A 17,733-nucleotide genomic window follows, 5' to 3' on the forward strand; every position below is an offset into this window, starting at 1 on the left:
TCCTGCTTTTTGTGGAACTATTAACCTTAAAATAAAAACTTAATATTCAAGAAATAAATATTTCCAGTGGGAAAATCATACCATTGGACATCACTAATACAAAATTGAACGTATTTTATTTGCTTACAATGTTTAAGGTCTGAGATATATACAGATTTCTATTTTATTCTTTTTCCTTGAGTGTGGTGTTGCCATTTTATCATATTTTATAATAGTCACATGGATCTATTTGTTGAACCTACTTCTCTCTCTCCTTTTCTCTAGCCTCAACAAACCTTTACTGGAAGCAATGAGAGCTCTCAAATTGAGACAACAAAGGAAGAAAATCTGAACACTACTGAGTGCAATCCTCTAAGTGTAAGAATAAGTTAAAGTGGTTTTCACGTATTCAACATGAAATAGACATTTTAACAGTTCTAGTTCATGCCACCATGAAGCTTGCTATTTCTATGTAATATCTACTGTCTATATGTTGTACTTTTTATTACTTTTAATTTTTTTACATTTTATTTATTTTTGATATTGATATAGAGAGACAGAGCACAAGTGGGGGAGAGGCAGAGAGACACGGAGACACAAAATCCGAAGCAGGCTCCAGGCTCTGAGCTGTCAGCACAGAGCCCAATGCGAGGCTCGAACTCACAAACTGCAAGATCATGACCTGAGCCAAAGTCGTACGCTTAACTGACTGAGCCACCCAGGCACCCCTAAACATTGTACTTTAAAATGTGAAAAAGCAGATGTCCTTTGGATGTCAGTGAAGTGTAGGTATTCTGTTAGGAAATGTAATAGACTCTCAGGAGTACTATGTAAGTAAGGGGAAGTAAGGGGGTGACCACAGGCTCCGGAACATGCCCATTCCCATGACCACATGACAAAAAGCTGTTAAAATCTTTAAAACAAACAAAAAAACCCGAGGAAGTGATTCAATAGTATTCTGCCTGTAAAACAAATGAACCCAGCATTACAAAGACATTACATTGAAGGAAGAGAGATTCCTTTTTTTTAAGCTTATTTATTTACTCTATATATATCACAGAGTGATATATATATATATATATATAGAGAGAGAGAGAGAGAGAGAGAGAGAGAGAGGGAGAAAGCATGAGTGGGGGAGAAGAGCAGATGGAAAGAGAAAGAGAGAGAGACAGAGAGAGAGAGAGAGAGAGAGAGAGAAAGCATGAGTGGGGGAGAGGAGCAGAGAGAGAGAGAGAGAGAGAGAGAGAATCTCAATCAGGCTCCATGCTCAGCATGGAGCACGAGGTGGGGCTCAATGTCATTTACTCTGAGATCATGACATAAGCCGAAATCAAGGGTCAGATGCTTAACCAACTGAGCCACCCAGGGGCCCCAAGAAGATAGATTCTTAACCTTCAGATGATAATAGGAGATATGTAGTTTTGTGCTATGGGTGTTTTTTTTTACTCATAATAATGTAATGAAATTTTAATTCTGGGACTTTGGCACACTTACAGACCTATAACGCCTGGATTTGAGAAACAGCAAATGACAATTGTGTTGAGTAGATTCAAAGGTAGGCTTTAATCTAGGTGACAGAATGAAAAGTATTGCTGAAACTATTCATGATTGAAAAGAGATCTGGCTACTGAAAGGAAATAAAGCAGAAGAGACACATTAAGTTAATCAAGTATATCTCTTTTTCTTCTATTGGCTGCTAATGTGAATTTAGAAAGATGAGTTTCTCAACAATTTTGCCTTCAACTCTCATATTTATACATGTACCAATTTAGAACATAATAAAACTAATGAGAAGTAAAAATGAAATTCTTCCAAAGGAAGAAGGTAGGGAGGCTTTGGGCTGGAAGGAACCTTTTGATGAAGACAGGTCTCTAACAGTGTGAGCAAACGTGCGGAAACAAGAAACCATCGGAATAAAATTACTAGAGAATAGAGTGCAGACAGTGGTGGGATCTATCCCTAAAAGGATAATTTGGGACTTAAATGTGAGAGATCCTGGATTCCCATGCTCTAAGGGGTTTGGTTTGAGTTAAGGTTGTAGTTCAGGTTTTTAGATATCTGTGTCCAATTAAGTTATGAGACCATAGGATTAATTTCAAGGAGTGTGTTTTTATTTCTTGATGTATTTTCTTAAAACTACCAAAAAAATAATTTTGCCACATAGGCATATAGCAAATCATTAGACTGTACACTTAAAACTGGGTTATATCTTGGGATGCCTGAGCAGCTCAGTCGGTTGAGTGTTCGACTTCAGCTTAGGTCATGATCTCGTGGTTCATGGGTTCGAGCCCCACGTCACGCTCTGTGCTGACAACTCAGAGCCTGGATCCTACTCCTGCTTGTGCTTTATCTCTCTCTGTCTGTAGAAAATAAATAAAAATAAATGTTAAAAATAAAAAAAATACTGGGTTATATCTTAATGATATATATGAATTTTTTAAAAAAGAAGGAAAAGAATCTTGGAAGCAGCACACTTATGAGTAATGCTCAGGCTTGATCCTTCAAGGTACTGCTTTGAGCTCTTATATTAGGAGGAATTCAGTTGCCTTATTCCTGCCTCTGTACTGACATATGTGTGCCTTGAGCAAACCATTCTTATAATGAGGTGGCCAAAGTATCTGGAAGGACAAAGAACAGGGCTTCGTTAAGCCTACCAAACAAACAAGCAAAATGTTCCCACTGGAGACAAAGCTGAAAAGTTCTGCATATTGTGCCAAGGCTCCCCAAAACAACATTCCGGTCTACTTTTCTTATCAAGAGTGAGACCTACCCAAAATTATAAATTGCTTTTGTTGTTTTTTGTTTGTTTGTTTCACTTTCCTAGTTTTATTGTCCTTTTTTTTTTTTTTTTTTTTTTTTTTGTCACTGGCAATTCCTTTCCCTTCAAAAGTCTCATAAGCAGCTACTACCTGTTTGCAGGTCCCAATCTGAGCCCCTTCAAAAATCTGCGTCCACCTGCACCAAGATGAATGGTCTGTCTCTAACCTGGCCTCACTCTAGATTTTAGTCTTGGAGCTTCTACTTCCAAGAAGTTACACTTTGTAGTGCAGAGAGTGCTCAATATTCACAGGCTGTAGACTCACTTACCTTTAAAGGCTGTGTGAGTAATGTAGGTGAGTGAAATACACCAGATGTAAGCAGTAGGAATTAGTGGCACTGCTGTGAACATCAATTTTCATATTTTACACCTACAGTTCTTAGCTGCCCTCACAATAGTATCACCTCAAGAGTTCTTATAAAATACTGATGCCTGGAATTGACATCCGGAAAATTAATTCAACATCTTGGTATCTGGGGTATAGACATTAGTTATATTTATTTTTTCAATTACTCCAGTGACTCTAATGTGCAACCCAGTTTTAGTATCAATGTATTTCACATGTAAGTGATCATAAACATCATGTGGAGAGCTTTTAAAAATTAAGATTCTGACAAATTCTTCAGGAAATTTTAAATGAATTGGACTAAATGTAACCTGTATTCGTTTTGTTTCGTTTTGCTTTGTTTTGTTTTGTTTTGTTTTTTGTTTTGTTTTGTTTACATGGATCTGGCAACCCTCTTCCCAATCCAGGTGATTCTGAGGCAGATGGCCTATGAGCTATAATGTGCAAAACCTTGGCTTAGATAACACATAATCCCTTTAGTATGTTGTTTAATAATGGATTTTCTGCTTCTCCTGTTCTATTTACCTTCTAAAAAGGGCAATGCTTAAGTAAGGCTCTCTAATTTAAATGATGAAAGACTGTGGTGTGACTTTTGAGAGTGGGTAGGAGAGATCCATCCGCAAACCCTTCATTTACCAGTAACCATGTACTGACGTAGGACTGTGGAACTGAGCAGGAAACTGATGTGTGATTTCATCTGTTGCTAAGGTCTCCATGAGAAATTTAGTGGACCGTCATCACCCAAGCAACAGTAACCAGAGTATGATTAATCTTACGCATGGAGAGCTCTATAGTTCCTTTCCAGGGATTCCCCAATGCTAAGAGACTTCTTCAACCTTACAGAAAGAAAGTCCGGGGACCTTTGGATCTATGAAAAGTATTGTTACTCAGCTTGTCTAAAAACACCAAGAATATTCTTATTTGTGTTGAATATCATGAAATGTGTTTGCTTCCATTTTAATACTGTAATATGAAAATAACTTCAACTTGACTCTAACAAAGCTGGAGACTCAGCCCTAATGTGGGCTGCTTTAATTTAATGTCCAAATGAGGTATCCAAACATAATTTCATAGAGTAAAAGCAAAATAAATGCATCCATTTCTGGGAAAGGGGTTAAGTGTATTTTCTGTTGTAAGATAGTTATATTAGGCAGAATTATGGCCTCCCTATTGTCTTTATTTGGCAATTAAGTATGGTATAAAAGTGATGCATATGGGTCGCAAATTAACAAGGGGTAAATTTGTGATGGTTAATTTTATGTGTCAACATGCCCAGAGAGCTGGTAAAACATTATTCTGGGGATGTCTGACAGGATGTTCCCAGAAGAGATTAGCATTGAGTCAGTAGATGAAGTAAAGAGGATTGGGCAGGAATTCTCTAATCCCTTGAGGGCCCACATAGAACAAAATGATGAAAGAAGTGTGAATTATTTCTTTCTTGAGTTGGCACATGCATCTTCTGCTGCTCGCCCCTGACATCAAAGCTCTTGGATCTTGGCCCTTGCAACTCTGGGACTTAGACCAGCAGCATCCCCCTGACTTCCCTGGTGGAAGTTACATCCTCAGCTCCCCGCGTACTTGAGAGTTGGATTGATATACCACCAGTTTTCCTGATTCTCCAGCCTGCAGAGGGCATTATCATGGTGTATCTCAGCCTTCATAATAGCATGAGCCAAGCCCCATAATAAATCCCCTTATATACGGATGTGTATATCCTATTTCTTCCTCTGGAGAATACTAATACAGTTACTTTCTCATACTTATATCCTGCGTATTTTGGATATATTTTGAAATAATTGGCATCTGCATCTTATGGGAGTTGTCTTTAATCAAAGATTAGTCAGTGTAACTTAAGATTTATAAAATAAAATAAAGTGGATGGTAGTTTTTAAGGTTAAATTTCATTTTAGTGGCCTTATTTGGCAAAATTAATGGTTGGCAGTTTTATCCCCATATCTTTTTTTTAATTTGTTTTCTACTCTATGAAATTCAAAAATCTAGAAACTACCAAATAAGGACATTTTAAAAGTAATGAAAGTATGATAAAATAGGGACCTCAATGAAGCCAGTAACAGAAATAGTTGAGAAAAAGAAGTCAACAGAATATCAAAATGAGAAATCCATACGACTTTGTGATTAAGTGAAGATGCAGAAATAAAGATAAATGTCTAATACGGACCCCGATTTTGATGCTAATTAATGAGGACAATTATATTGTTGTTCTCAGATAAAGTACAGGGGGAAAAGTTTAAGTTAATTTTTGTCCATTTACTTGTAAACAGATAAGGCTCATGTTCTCTTAAAAACTAAAATGAATAAGGTGCCTGTATAGTTCAGTCAGTTAAGTGTCCGACTTCAGCTCAGGTCATGATCTCGCAGTCCGTGAGTTCGAGCCCCGCATCGGGCTCTGTGCTGACAGCTCAGAACCTGGAGGCTGTTTCGGATTCTGTGTCTCCCTCTCTCTCTGACCCTCCCCCATTCATGCTCTGTCTCTCTCTGTCTCAAAAATAAATAAAGATTAAAAAAAATTTTTTTTTAACTAAAATGAGTAAACATGTACATTACAGCTAATTTATTTATTACAAATTATGATAGTTTTTAAGAAACAACTTTATTGAGGTATAATTTGCATACCATACAGTCACACATTTTTAAGTGTGTATTTCAATTATTCATGAAATTTATTGAGTTGTACAGCCATTAACACAGTCCAGTATTGGAACATTTCCATCTCTCTACTAAGATCCCCATGCCTTTTGTACAGTTAATCTGTTCTCAACCTCAGCCCAGACAGACACTAACCTAGTTCTTATCTGTATAGCTTTGTCTTTTTGTAAATCATATGTAAGTTTGTCATATAATATGTAGTATTTTGCATGCACTTCCTTCACATAGTGTAATGATTTTGAGGCTCATACATGTTGTAATACCTATCAGTAGTTTGTTTCTTTTTATTGCTGAATAAGATCCATTGTACAACTATACTGCATTTTCTTTATCCATTCACCAGTTGATACCTTTTGGATTTTTCTACTTTTTGGCCATTATGAATAGTGATGCTACGAATATTCGCATAAACAGCGTTGTGTGGACATATGTTTTAATTTCTTTTAAGTAGATACCTAGAAATGGAATGGAATATAGTTTTTTCTTGAATTTTTAAGAAACAAATGAATTTCCAAAGTGTGTGCACTGTAAATGCAAAATGTTTGCATTTACAACCTAATCAGTAATGTATAGAGTTCCATTTACTCCACATCTTTGTCACTCTTTGTTATTGTCTGAATTTTTGCTTAGAAGGCAAATTCTAGTGAGTGTGAAGTCAAATTTCATTATAGATTTAATTGTTAATTCCCTAATGGTTAATAATATTGAGCACATTTTCATATACTTATTAGCAACTCATATATTTTCTTTGGTGAAATATCTACTCAAAAATTTTCCCCATATTTTGGTTGTGCTGTTTCTCTTCTTAATGTTGACTGGTAAGATTCCTTATGTATTCTGGATATAAATCCTTTGCCAGATATATGACTTAAAAATATTTCTCTCAGTATGTTTTGTATCTCTTCATTTTCTTTTATTTATTTATTTTAACAGAGAGAGAGACTAAAGAGAGAGAGAATGAATGCATGCAAGCAGGGGAGGAGCAGAGAGAGAGAGAGAGAGGGAGAGAGAGAATCCTAAGCAGGTTCCATGTTATCAGAATAAAGTCTGAAGCACGACTTGGTCTCAGAGGCTTGACCTGAGCCAAAATCAAGAGTGAGACGCTTAAGCAACTGAGCTACCCAGGCACCTCTTAACTTTTCATTTTCTTAATGGTATCTTTTCGAAAGTAATTAATAGACTTTTTTTTAGTACAGTTTTAGATTTACAGAATAATTGAGCAATAGTACATAGAGTTCCATATAGCAACCAGCTGTATTTTTGTAATTGACTTGCTGTTTAATTCCATTACAGTCTGATGGCATAGTTTGCATTTGTTAAGGTACGTTGTATGGCCCACAATAGAGTCTACATTGGTAACTATTCCATGTGACCTTGAGAAGAATGTGTATTTCTCCTGTTTGATGAAAAATTCTATAATTGTCAGTTAGGTCCAGTTGATTTATGATGTTGTTCAGATCAACTATATTCTTACAGGTTATCTGTCTGCATGATCTATCAATTAGTGATAGAGAGGGTTGAGGTCTCCATCTATATTAATGGATAGGCCTATTTCTATCAAAATTATTTATTTTTTACTACTGACTTCTTTGAGTTCTTATATATATTGGATATTAACCACTTATTAGGTAACTGGTTTGAAAATATTTCTTCCCACTCCATAGGCTGCCTCTTCATTTGTTTGTTACTTTGCTGTGCAGAAGCTTTTAAGTTTGATGTTGTCCCACCTATTAATTTTTGCTTTTGTTGCTTGTGCTTTTGATGTCATATCCATGAAATTGTTGCCGACACAAATGTCAGAGTTTTTCCCTGTTTTCTGCTAGGAGTTTTCTAGTCAGGGCTTACATTTAAATCTTTATTTCAAGTTAATTTTTGTGAGTGGTGTGAAATAAGGGCCCAGTTTTATTATCATAATATGGTTTGAAATCAGCAAGTGTGATATCGCCACCCTCATTCTTGTTTCTCAAGATAGCTTTGACTATTTGAGATCTTTTGTGGGTTCATTTGAATTTTAGGATGGTTTTTCCTTTTTCTGTAAAAACAGACATTGGAATCGTAATGGAAATTACAGTGAATCTATAGATAGCTGTACATAGCATGGAAATTTTAGCAATATTTATTTTTCCAATCCAAGAAAACAGAGAATCTGTCCATTGATTGGTGCCTTCTTCAATTTCTTTCATTAGTGTCTTATCGTTTTAGTGTATAGCTAGCTCGGTCACATCCTTGGTTAAATTTCTTCCTAATCATTTTTCGTTTTAGATGCTGTTATACAAGAGATTGTTTGCATTATTTCCTTTTTTCCCATGTTGTTTTTCAAGTTTTTATTTAAATTCTGGTTAGTTAACACACAGTGTAATATTAATTTCAGGTATAGAATTTAGTGATTCATCACTTACATACACACCCAGTGCTCAGCACAACAGATACCCTCCTTACTACCTATCACCCATTTTACCCATCCCACTACCCATGTCCTCTCCAGTAACCCTCAGTTTGTTCTCTGTATTAAGAGTTTGCTTTCTGGTTTGCCTCTTTTTTCCCCTCCATATCCATCTGCTTTGTTTCTTAAATTCCACATATAAGTTAAATCATATTGCATTTGTCTTTCTCTTATTTACTTATTTTACTTAGCATAATACTCTCCAGTTCCATCCATGTTGTTGCAAATAGCAAGATTACATTCTTTTTCATCAGTCAGTAGTATTCCTTTGCATTGTATGTATATATACATACCACATCTTCTTTATCTAGTCATCTGTCAATGGACATTTGGGCTCCTTCCATAATTTTCCTATTGTTGATAATGCTGCTATGAACATCGGGGTGCATGTGTCTTTTCAAATCACTATTTTTGTATGCTTTGGGTAAATACCTAATAGTACAGTTGGTAGATCATAGGGCAGTTCTATTTTTAATTTTTTGAGGAACCTTCATATTGTTTTCCAGGGTGGCTGCACAAGTTTGCGTTCTCACCAACTGTGTAAGAGGATTTCCCTTTCTCTGCATCCTTGCCAACATCTGTTGTTTCCTGTGTTAATTTTAGCTATTTTGACAGGTGTGAAGTAATAGCTAACTGTAGTTTAGATTTGTATTTCCCTGATGATGAGTGATGCTAAGCCTTTTTTCATGTGTGTTAGCCATCTGGATGCCATCTTGGAAAAATGTCTATTCATGTCTTCTGCCCATTTCTTAACTGGATTATTTGTTTTTTAGATGTTGACTTTGATAAGTTCTTTTTTTATTTTTTTTAAGTGTATTTATTTTGAGTTGGGGGAGAGGGGTAGAGAGAGATGGAGAGAGAGAGAGAGCTCTAAGCTGAGAGCAGGAGCTCTAAGGTCCTAAGCAGTCTCCACACTGTCAGTACAGAGCCCCATGCAGGCCTTGAACTCAGGAACCATGACATCATCACCTGAGCCGAAGTCAGACACTTAACCAACTGAGCCACCCAGGTGCCCTGAATTTGATAAGCTCCTAATAGATTTTGGATACTAATCCTTTATCAGATATGTCATCTGCAAATGTCTTCTCCCATTTTAAAGGTTGTCTTTTACCTTTGTTGATTGTTTCCTATGTTGTGTAGAAGCTTTTTATCTTGATGAAGTCCCAATAATTGATTTTTGTTCTGTTTCCCTTGCCTCTAGAGACATGTCTACTAGGAAGTTGCTACAGGGGTGCCTGGGTGCCTCAGTTGGTTAAGCTTCTGACTCTTGGTTTCGGCCTGGGTCATGGTCTCATGATCTCACACTTCATGAGTTCGAGCCCCACATCAGGCTTCACACTGACAGGATCCTGCTTGGGATTCTCTCTCTCTCTCTCTCTCTCTCTCTCTCTGCCCCTCCCAGCTCACTCTCTCTGTCTCTCTCCCAGAAATAAATAAATCAGCTTAAATTTTTTTTTTAAAAAAAGAAATTTCTTCAGCTGGTGTCAAAAAGATTATTGCCTGTGTTCTAGGATTTTGATGGTGTCCTGTCTCACATTTAGGTATTTCATTCATTTTGAATTTATTTTTGCATATAGTGTAAGAAAGTGGCCCACTTTCATTCTTTTTCATGTTGCTGTCCAGTTTTCCCAACACCATTTGTTGAAGAGACTTTTTTTTATTGGATATGCTTTCGTGCTTTGTCGACGATTAGTTGACCGTATAGTTGTGGGTCCATTTCTGGATTTTCTGTTATGTTCAGCTGATCTATGTGTCTCTTTTTGTGCCAGTACCATACTGTCTTAATCAGTACACCTTTGTAATATAACTTGAAGTCCGGAATTGTGATAGGTTCCCTACTGCTCAAGGTAGGGCTCAGTCCCACTATCCTGGGATCATGACCTGAAGCTGAAATCAAGAGTCAGATATTCTCAAATGACTGAGCCACCCAAACACCTCTTGAATAGTGTATTTTAAAACACAGAAGTTTTTAATTTCAGTAAAGTCCAGCTTATCTCTTTCTTTTCTTCATCATGATTATGATTTATCTAAAAAATATTTACCAAAGCCAAGAATATAAAGATTTTTCTACAATTTCTTATTAAAATTTTTTTAGTTTTATCTTTCATTTAAATCCATGATCCAATTTGAGTTAACTTTTCTGCGTGATGTGAAATAAGAATCTATTTTCATTATTTGCATGTCGATACCTAGTTAAGCCAGTCTTCACAACAATGTATTGTAATGAATATACTTTCCCTATTAAATTGCTTTGGCATGTTTGTCAAAAATAATTGACTACAAATCTGAATTTATTTCTTAACTTTCAGTTGTTTCATTAATCTATATGTATGTCCTTAAGCCTGTACCATACTGATTTGATTACTGTAGCATTATGGTAAGTTTGGAATTGCGAAGTTAAAGTCCCCTTACTTTATTGTTTATTTTCAAGATTGCTTTGACTATTTTCAATACCTTCCATTTCCTTGTTAATATTAGGTTCAGCTTCTCAGTTATAATAAAAAAGCCTGTTGGGATTTTGACAGAATTTGCATTGAGCCTATAGATAAATTTGGGGACAATTGTAATTTTACAATATTGATTCTTTCAGCCTATCGACATTAGTTATCTCTCCATCTACTTACATCTTTTAAAATTTCCTTCAGGAATATTTTGCAGATTTTCAGTGTACAAATCTTGCACTTCTTTTGTTTTCTTTATTCCTAATTTTTAAATTCCTTTTGATGTTATTATGAATGGGGTTGTTTTCTTAATTTCATCCAGATTCTTAATTGCTAGCATTTAGAAATGGAATTAATTTTTGTATATTTATCTTGTAACAAATTAAAGAGTTTCAAGTGACTGTGAGCTCTGACTCAAACTGTGATGACATTTGCAAAACAGCCACATGAAGTTATAATGTTGATTTCAAGCAATTATGATGCCATACCCAGAATAAGGGAGATAAATCTCTTATCTGATTTTGCTTATCAGTGTAGACTGATACAACATGTTCTATTCTAGAAAGACACTGCTAAGTTCAACAGTGACAAATGGAGTGTGTCTACTATAAAGCTTAAGGGACAAACCTCCAGAGGAAATTCAGTATGTAATGTTGATTGGTTTCATTTCTGTTTCAAACAGTTACCTGATGTGTAACCATGACTATTTAACTCCTTGAGGCTCATTTTCCTCCTTTGACAAAGAGAGATAAATGTTGCCTGTCTTATATAACTTGTTAAAGGTTCCAGTGAGACAGCCAAACTTAACACCTGGTTTATCAAGGACACATAGCAGGTTCTCAGTAATTATCACTTTCCATTCCTTTATTCAAAGCTATACCGTTCACTTAAAACCTCAATAAATATTTTTGAGTTGTATGTTTTAGTTAATTTCTCTAAATAGAAAAGAGATGACGAAAGCAACCGCAAAAACTATAATGTGAAATAAGGAGTGGTCTTATTTACTCCAGAGCAGAACTAGATGTTGCTGGTAAAAACAGCTGTAAGAAGGAGAATATTTCAGTCAAATGTAAAAGTGAACTCTTAATAAAAAGTATACGAATACAGAATTAGCTACAGGAAGACATAGTATATGATTGAGTGAAGAAAAACAACTATTCTGGGATATATTTGGGAATTGAAGCACGAATGTGGAGGAAAAGAATGTGAGTATCTCTTTGAATTCTAGGATTCTATGATCATCAGCAATCTCACTGAGAGCTGATGGGAGTGCATGCAATCTCTTGGTAAATAAATAGCAAAAGAGATGCATTTTGACTGCTGTTGGTACCCTGAGACTAAGCAATAGAGTAGAGAAAGACTTAAAATTACATAAAACCTAGATTTGAACACCAACTTTGCTATTTCCTCACATGCCACTTTGGCAAGTGGTTTTATAATTCGGATCCCTTATTTATATAACATGGATCAGTGATTTTCAGACTTTTGCATGTCTGAATCACCGGGTCAACTGGTAAAACTGCTTGTAAAGCCCTACTCCCATAGACTATTAATCAGTAGATATGGGGCACAGCCCAAGAATGTGTAATGTTTTAATAAACCTACCTAGATTGTCTTCTTTCAATATTTCCTGATAAACATTTTGAGAAACTTGGATGTTGATTTTTTGCAGGTTTGTCATGATAATTCTATATGATATCAAATTAAATGCACAGTATTCAGTAATTTCACAATGTCCTTATTCATTCTAAAAAAAGCTCTTCTGCAATTTTAATATTCAAGGTCTCCATATTTCCATGGTCAAGGTCCCAAACTAGGAATTACAGGCGATGCATTTTCTTTTTTTTTTTAATTTTTAAATTTATTTAAATTTAATTTTTTTCTTTAGAGATAGAGAGAGCATGAGCAGGGGAGAGGGGCAGAGGGAGAGAAAGAGAATCTTAAGCAGGTTCCAAGCCCAGTGCAGAGCCCAACACGGGGATTGATCCCATGACCCTGGAATCATGACCTGAGCCAAAATCAAGAGTTGGATGCTCAACCAGGGCACCCTAAGACCATGCATCTTCTCATATATCTCTGTGGTTTCTTTCCACTTCCTGCCCTATGCAAACCAAAAAAGGTCACCTAGGAAAATGGCCTCTGGATTCCTTGGCCTTTTTTTTTTTTTTTTTAAGTAGCCTTAGAATACTTGAACTAGACCACTAATGCCTTAGCAGAATATTGGTCTATCAGTTTGGTGAGGTTTAAATTATTTTGAAACAGGCTTTGTTTAAATGATAATATTGGAGACACTTGGAGAAAGCAAAGGATGTACCTGTTCCGTTCCATTCACCTGAAGTTTGCAAATGCCTCTCATATTGTTAAAGCATATCAAGAATGAAAGACATGAACATTCACTTTTAATTTTCACTTAGGAATTAAGACTTAATGCTAATGTAAATGTGTTTCACAATATTTCTGACTCCTATACATAGCAAACATTTAATTTTTCTTAATATGCTGAGGAAATGAAAAGCACAATGGCTTCTCTTTAGCACTGAAAGCACCATCTCTGTTTCTTTCTATTACACCTGCCTGCAAGTCCCTAAACGAAGGGAGTTTATTTAACAGCAAAGTATTGTCTAGGGAAGTGAGAGGGGGAAAATATTCAGAAAGTCAATCCTAGAGCTGTGAATGGAAAGATGATGCCAACTTTTTCATGCTAACACAATTCTGACAGATTTAAGAAATCCTAGTTTACCATTATAACCAATATCCATTGTGCAGTATTTGATGGTCCTGATGAGTTGTTGGCAGATGCTTGGCTAACAAAATTTTCTAAGCAAGTCATGCCCTGCTGTAACTGGGCTTGGAGACTACACACCATTGTCATTCTGGGCATCTGAAGAAGTTGACTTTATACAAGGCCTTCTTTATATTGCTACTGCGGTTCCTTCAAGAAAGAATAGACACATCTCGAGATAATGCAGAATGGCAAATAATTTTATCTTCAGAAAATTTTTCTGCTTTGCACATTAAATATAAGTCTGCATGTTTTCCCTACTTTAACATCAATTTAAATTATGCAAAATGTGGACTTAAGTATGAGTTCTTATCAGAAATTGTATAGAAACCATAATAACAATGGTTAATTTATTAATATGATAAATAAAAATACCCAATAAACATGCTAATTTATTATAAGGATATTGACCAGACAGTGATGTACACATAAAGCTTAATCTGGTCAATACTTTCTTGACTCCTCTTATCTTCCCTGAAGGCACAGAATGGCTTTCTTTTCTTGGTTGCCATAATGCTTGCTTTATACACCTATTTTATCCTGTGTCACAGTCCATCTGCATCCTGATTATTTGTACAAAGTTCTCATTTTGCATTACATAACAAGCAGTTTGAGGACAGTAACTATGAAAGTATTGGTATTTCCTTCAGGGCTAAGCAAAATGCTCATCCTAGCAGATGCATATTATTTCTCCAAAACTTCTAAAGTTATGAAATTAGGGCTTTGGTTTCAAAAAGTTTAATTTTTTCATATGGAGTACTAAATACAGTGCTAAAATATCATCCTGTAATAAATATAACAAATTATTTCATACAGAAAGGTGGCATCACAGAAAAATTTAGCCAAAATGCATTCATATTTTTAAGTACCTTGGTATTTAATTCCATTTTTTTTCTCCTTTATAATATTTCAAAAAGCATTCTTTTTAGCCTTCCAGCCTGTCCCAGAAGAATCAACTGGACTTCTGTACCTGCCAGAGATATTTTTTGTTAGTAGAATTTCAGGTTGCCCAGTGATACATTTGCATTAATTATTTTGAGTTCTTTTAATGTTTTAGAGAAAGATCACAAGAGATATAGCTAATCTCTCTTATGAAGTAGAACCAAGTGTTTAATACCAATAACAAAGTTATAGTGATCAGCAGGATCAGAGATGGAAGCTCAAAGATTTTAAATTAATTTATGATAAATCATTTCATCTGCTATAATTCTTAAATATTATTCTTATTTCTGAGAGAAAGAATAGAGTATAATTTAAAATAAGCAAAATGCAAAAGAAGCCATTTTCCTTCCATAGGCTTTCCAATGATTGTTAATTCAGTCATAGACCTCCTTGTGATTTTTATTAAATTAACATTTGTTAAGAAGAGCCCTGGGGTTTCAGATGGTGGTGAGCCAAGATTCGAGAAAGATCACAAGGCAAGGGAAAGTGAAATAGAGAACTTCATTAGTCACAGGTTTTGGAGGACGTACAATGCATTGGTCACTGGGGCAATGGGGAGGTCAAGGCAGGATACCAGCAGAGAGGGAGTAGCAGAAACTGAGGTACATGTTTTTTTTGTTTTTGTTTTTTAGGATTGGTAGGTAGAGTGCTTTGGGCGTCCTGAGTTAGACCTGATTGGTCAACACAAACCAAAAAGAGCAGGACTCTTGGTAAATTCTGAGGAAGGAGGAGGAGAAGCACAAAATGGAAAGGAGCTAGGAGAGACATATGCTTATCTCCAGGGCACTGGGGAGGTTATATCAGGAATTTACACTTCTTGTGACTTTGCTGGCTGTTACCTAGGATAGCACTCCTGGTCAGGGCTAGTGTCAGTTCCAAGTCCCAGCAGACCCCTCTCCACACAAAATGGACTCTAAGGCAGCAATATTATGGATATTTAGCTAAATTCTTAAAAGCACCCTTTTAAAAAGGTCATCCTAAATATGACTTTATTTTCATAATTTCTAAATGGGATATTTGCATTGAAGCCAAAAATGTGCCTGTGTCATAATGAAAACATTTTGAGGCAACTAAATCCCTAAGTTAAATTAATTAGATTGTGATGATTCTGTATTGAGGAGAAACGCACACACACATACACACACACACACACACACACACACATACACACACACGAAGGATGAAAGCATCCTCCAAGGTTAAGCTTGTTTAGGAAGACTGAGTGGCTGGTTAATAAGATTTTTTTCTTGCCCTGTTAAATCATAAATAGAAAAGGATGAGACAGGAAGAACCATAGACTAGTGGGGAGAGGTTCGGAACGGCAACAAATCTTTTGGCAATATCAAGATTGCCTAATGACCTGGGTGTGTTGATACCAACGTGGTAAAATAAGGTGACTGAATATCCGTGTTCCTATTCTCATAGGATCCAAATATTTATTGGCAAAAGAGACACATTTTGATCGAAGGAAGAGGGAGCTGAGGGTGAGAAAGAAAGCATAGAAACAAAACTGATTGAGCACCTAATATGTGCAAGATACTCCATTAGGAACCATTATATATTTTTAATTTAATCTAACTCTTCCCAGGGCACCTGGGTGGCTCAGTCGGTTAAGCGTCTGACTCTTGGTTTGGGCTCAGTTCATGATCTCACGAGCCATGGGTTCGAGCCCCACATTAGGCTCTGCACTGGCAGTGTGCAGAGCGGAGCTTGCTTGGAATTTTCTCTCTCCCTATCTCTCTGCCCCTCCCTGCTCATAATCTCTCTCTCTCTCTCCCTCTCAAAATAAATAAATACATTTTTAAAATATGTAATCTAACTCTTCCAACAACCCTCTCAGGTAGGTATTACTTTGCCAATCTTACAGATAAGGCATCGACCTCAAGAAGATGAAGTAACTTTTCCGAATCCATACAACTTATAAAGGCCAAAGGAATTCAAACCTAGGATGGGCTAACTTGTCATTCCATTCACCTAAGCTGAGTTACCTGCCTTATCTTATTTTGCAATGATGCCAATTTTGAGTGTTGGCATTATTATCCACAATTTACAAATGAAGAAAAATTAAGGTTAAATTGGTATATTTCAAATGCCATTCCACTGGCAAGTGTTAGCCTGTGATGAAGTTTTCAACACTACGAAGATGTAGAAACTTGGCATTGAATAGAGTCAAGTAACAAAATATTAGTGTGTTTTCCATGAATCAGTCAATCTCTCTCCATCTCTCTACCTCTCCATCTCTTTCTTTCTGTCTGCCTCTCAAGAATAATTTCTTTTGATTCTGGATCCTTTATATATTTAGTATTAAAATAGCCTTGCTTCTCAGAAACATTGTCGAAATACAGGTGTGTGTTTGTTTGTTGCTTTATTTGTTCTAATGTCAAACTTTGAAGCTGACAATGCCAATGTTTATTATTGGCGTTTAACTTTATTCTTTTGTAAAATACCAAAGTCCAGGGAACTCCATGTTCATTAACTTGCCCCCATTATCGTAGATGTGGGATATGGAGTTGGGACTCAAAATTCATTTACACATGGCTCCAAAGTCTGGTATCTCCACATTAAAATGAAAGTCCTAATCATTATTAGGATATCCCAGAATTACAGTCTTCCCACTATGTTGTGATTGTGTGTTGTGTGATTATTTCCCACGTATGGTGATAAATAATTAGCTGGGGTTGTCTCAGCTGCATAGTTTTGTTATCATCACTTAGCCTGCTTGTTGGCCATGATACAACATGTGGTCAGATAGCTAGCTGTCCATTGCTCAAAAGCACAGAAACAAACTGGTTACTCTCATGGTGTCAGTGTATATGTGTATGTGAGAGACAAGTGTAATCACTTTAAAAAAGATGTATTCATGGCTTATCCCATTTCATAATTTACAGACCCAGCTGTGCTCCTCCCTAGGTCTCCTGGATAATAGGTGAGCTGCATATTGAAGCAGCTGAATTTGTGCATCATTTGCTCATCAGTCTTCATATTTTATCACTTGAGTTTCTGGATATAGGTATCTTGCTAATCAGATTAAATTTTACCTAACTAAGATGGAATGTTTTGAAGGCCTGTGCTAGCCTTTGATTGCTCAGTTTTATGCAGTTCTCAAGATTAGTATTTAAACCTTTTTGGTCTCTTAAGGCAGCGAACAGTTACTTTGTATAATTAATCAATTATTCACCAAAGCTAGTTATATCTCTATCCATTCTTCCACAAGTAAAATTACATTTCTTAATCACATGCATGAGGGAAAATGATGTCTGAGCTTTTCCCTTTAGTTCAAGAGAATTTGAGATTCAAATTGATAGGGAAGGAAAA

The 17,733-nt window shown here is 36.0% G+C and overlaps 1 protein-coding gene across 5 annotated transcripts in view; it reads left to right on the top strand.

Moving 5' to 3' along the window:
• LUZP2 (leucine zipper protein 2) overlaps positions 1 to 17,733 on the top strand; it is a 500,147-nt gene that overhangs the window by 466,765 nt on the left and 15,649 nt on the right. For 4 of the 5 annotated variants that reach the window (XM_023239656.2, XM_023239654.2, XM_019812198.3 and 1 more), the window contains exon 10: positions 265 to 357. The exons of the other annotated variant lie outside the window; for it this stretch is intronic. In XM_023239656.2, the coding sequence (XP_023095424.1) occupies positions 265 to 357 (93 nt within the window). The remainder of the gene's footprint in view (positions 1 to 264; positions 358 to 17,733) is intronic. 5 annotated transcript variants of the gene reach the window in all.

This window comes from Felis catus, chromosome D1, assembly GCF_018350175.1.
Source record: "Felis catus isolate Fca126 chromosome D1, F.catus_Fca126_mat1.0, whole genome shotgun sequence".
Classification (NCBI taxonomy): Eukaryota; Metazoa; Chordata; class Mammalia; order Carnivora; family Felidae; genus Felis; species Felis catus.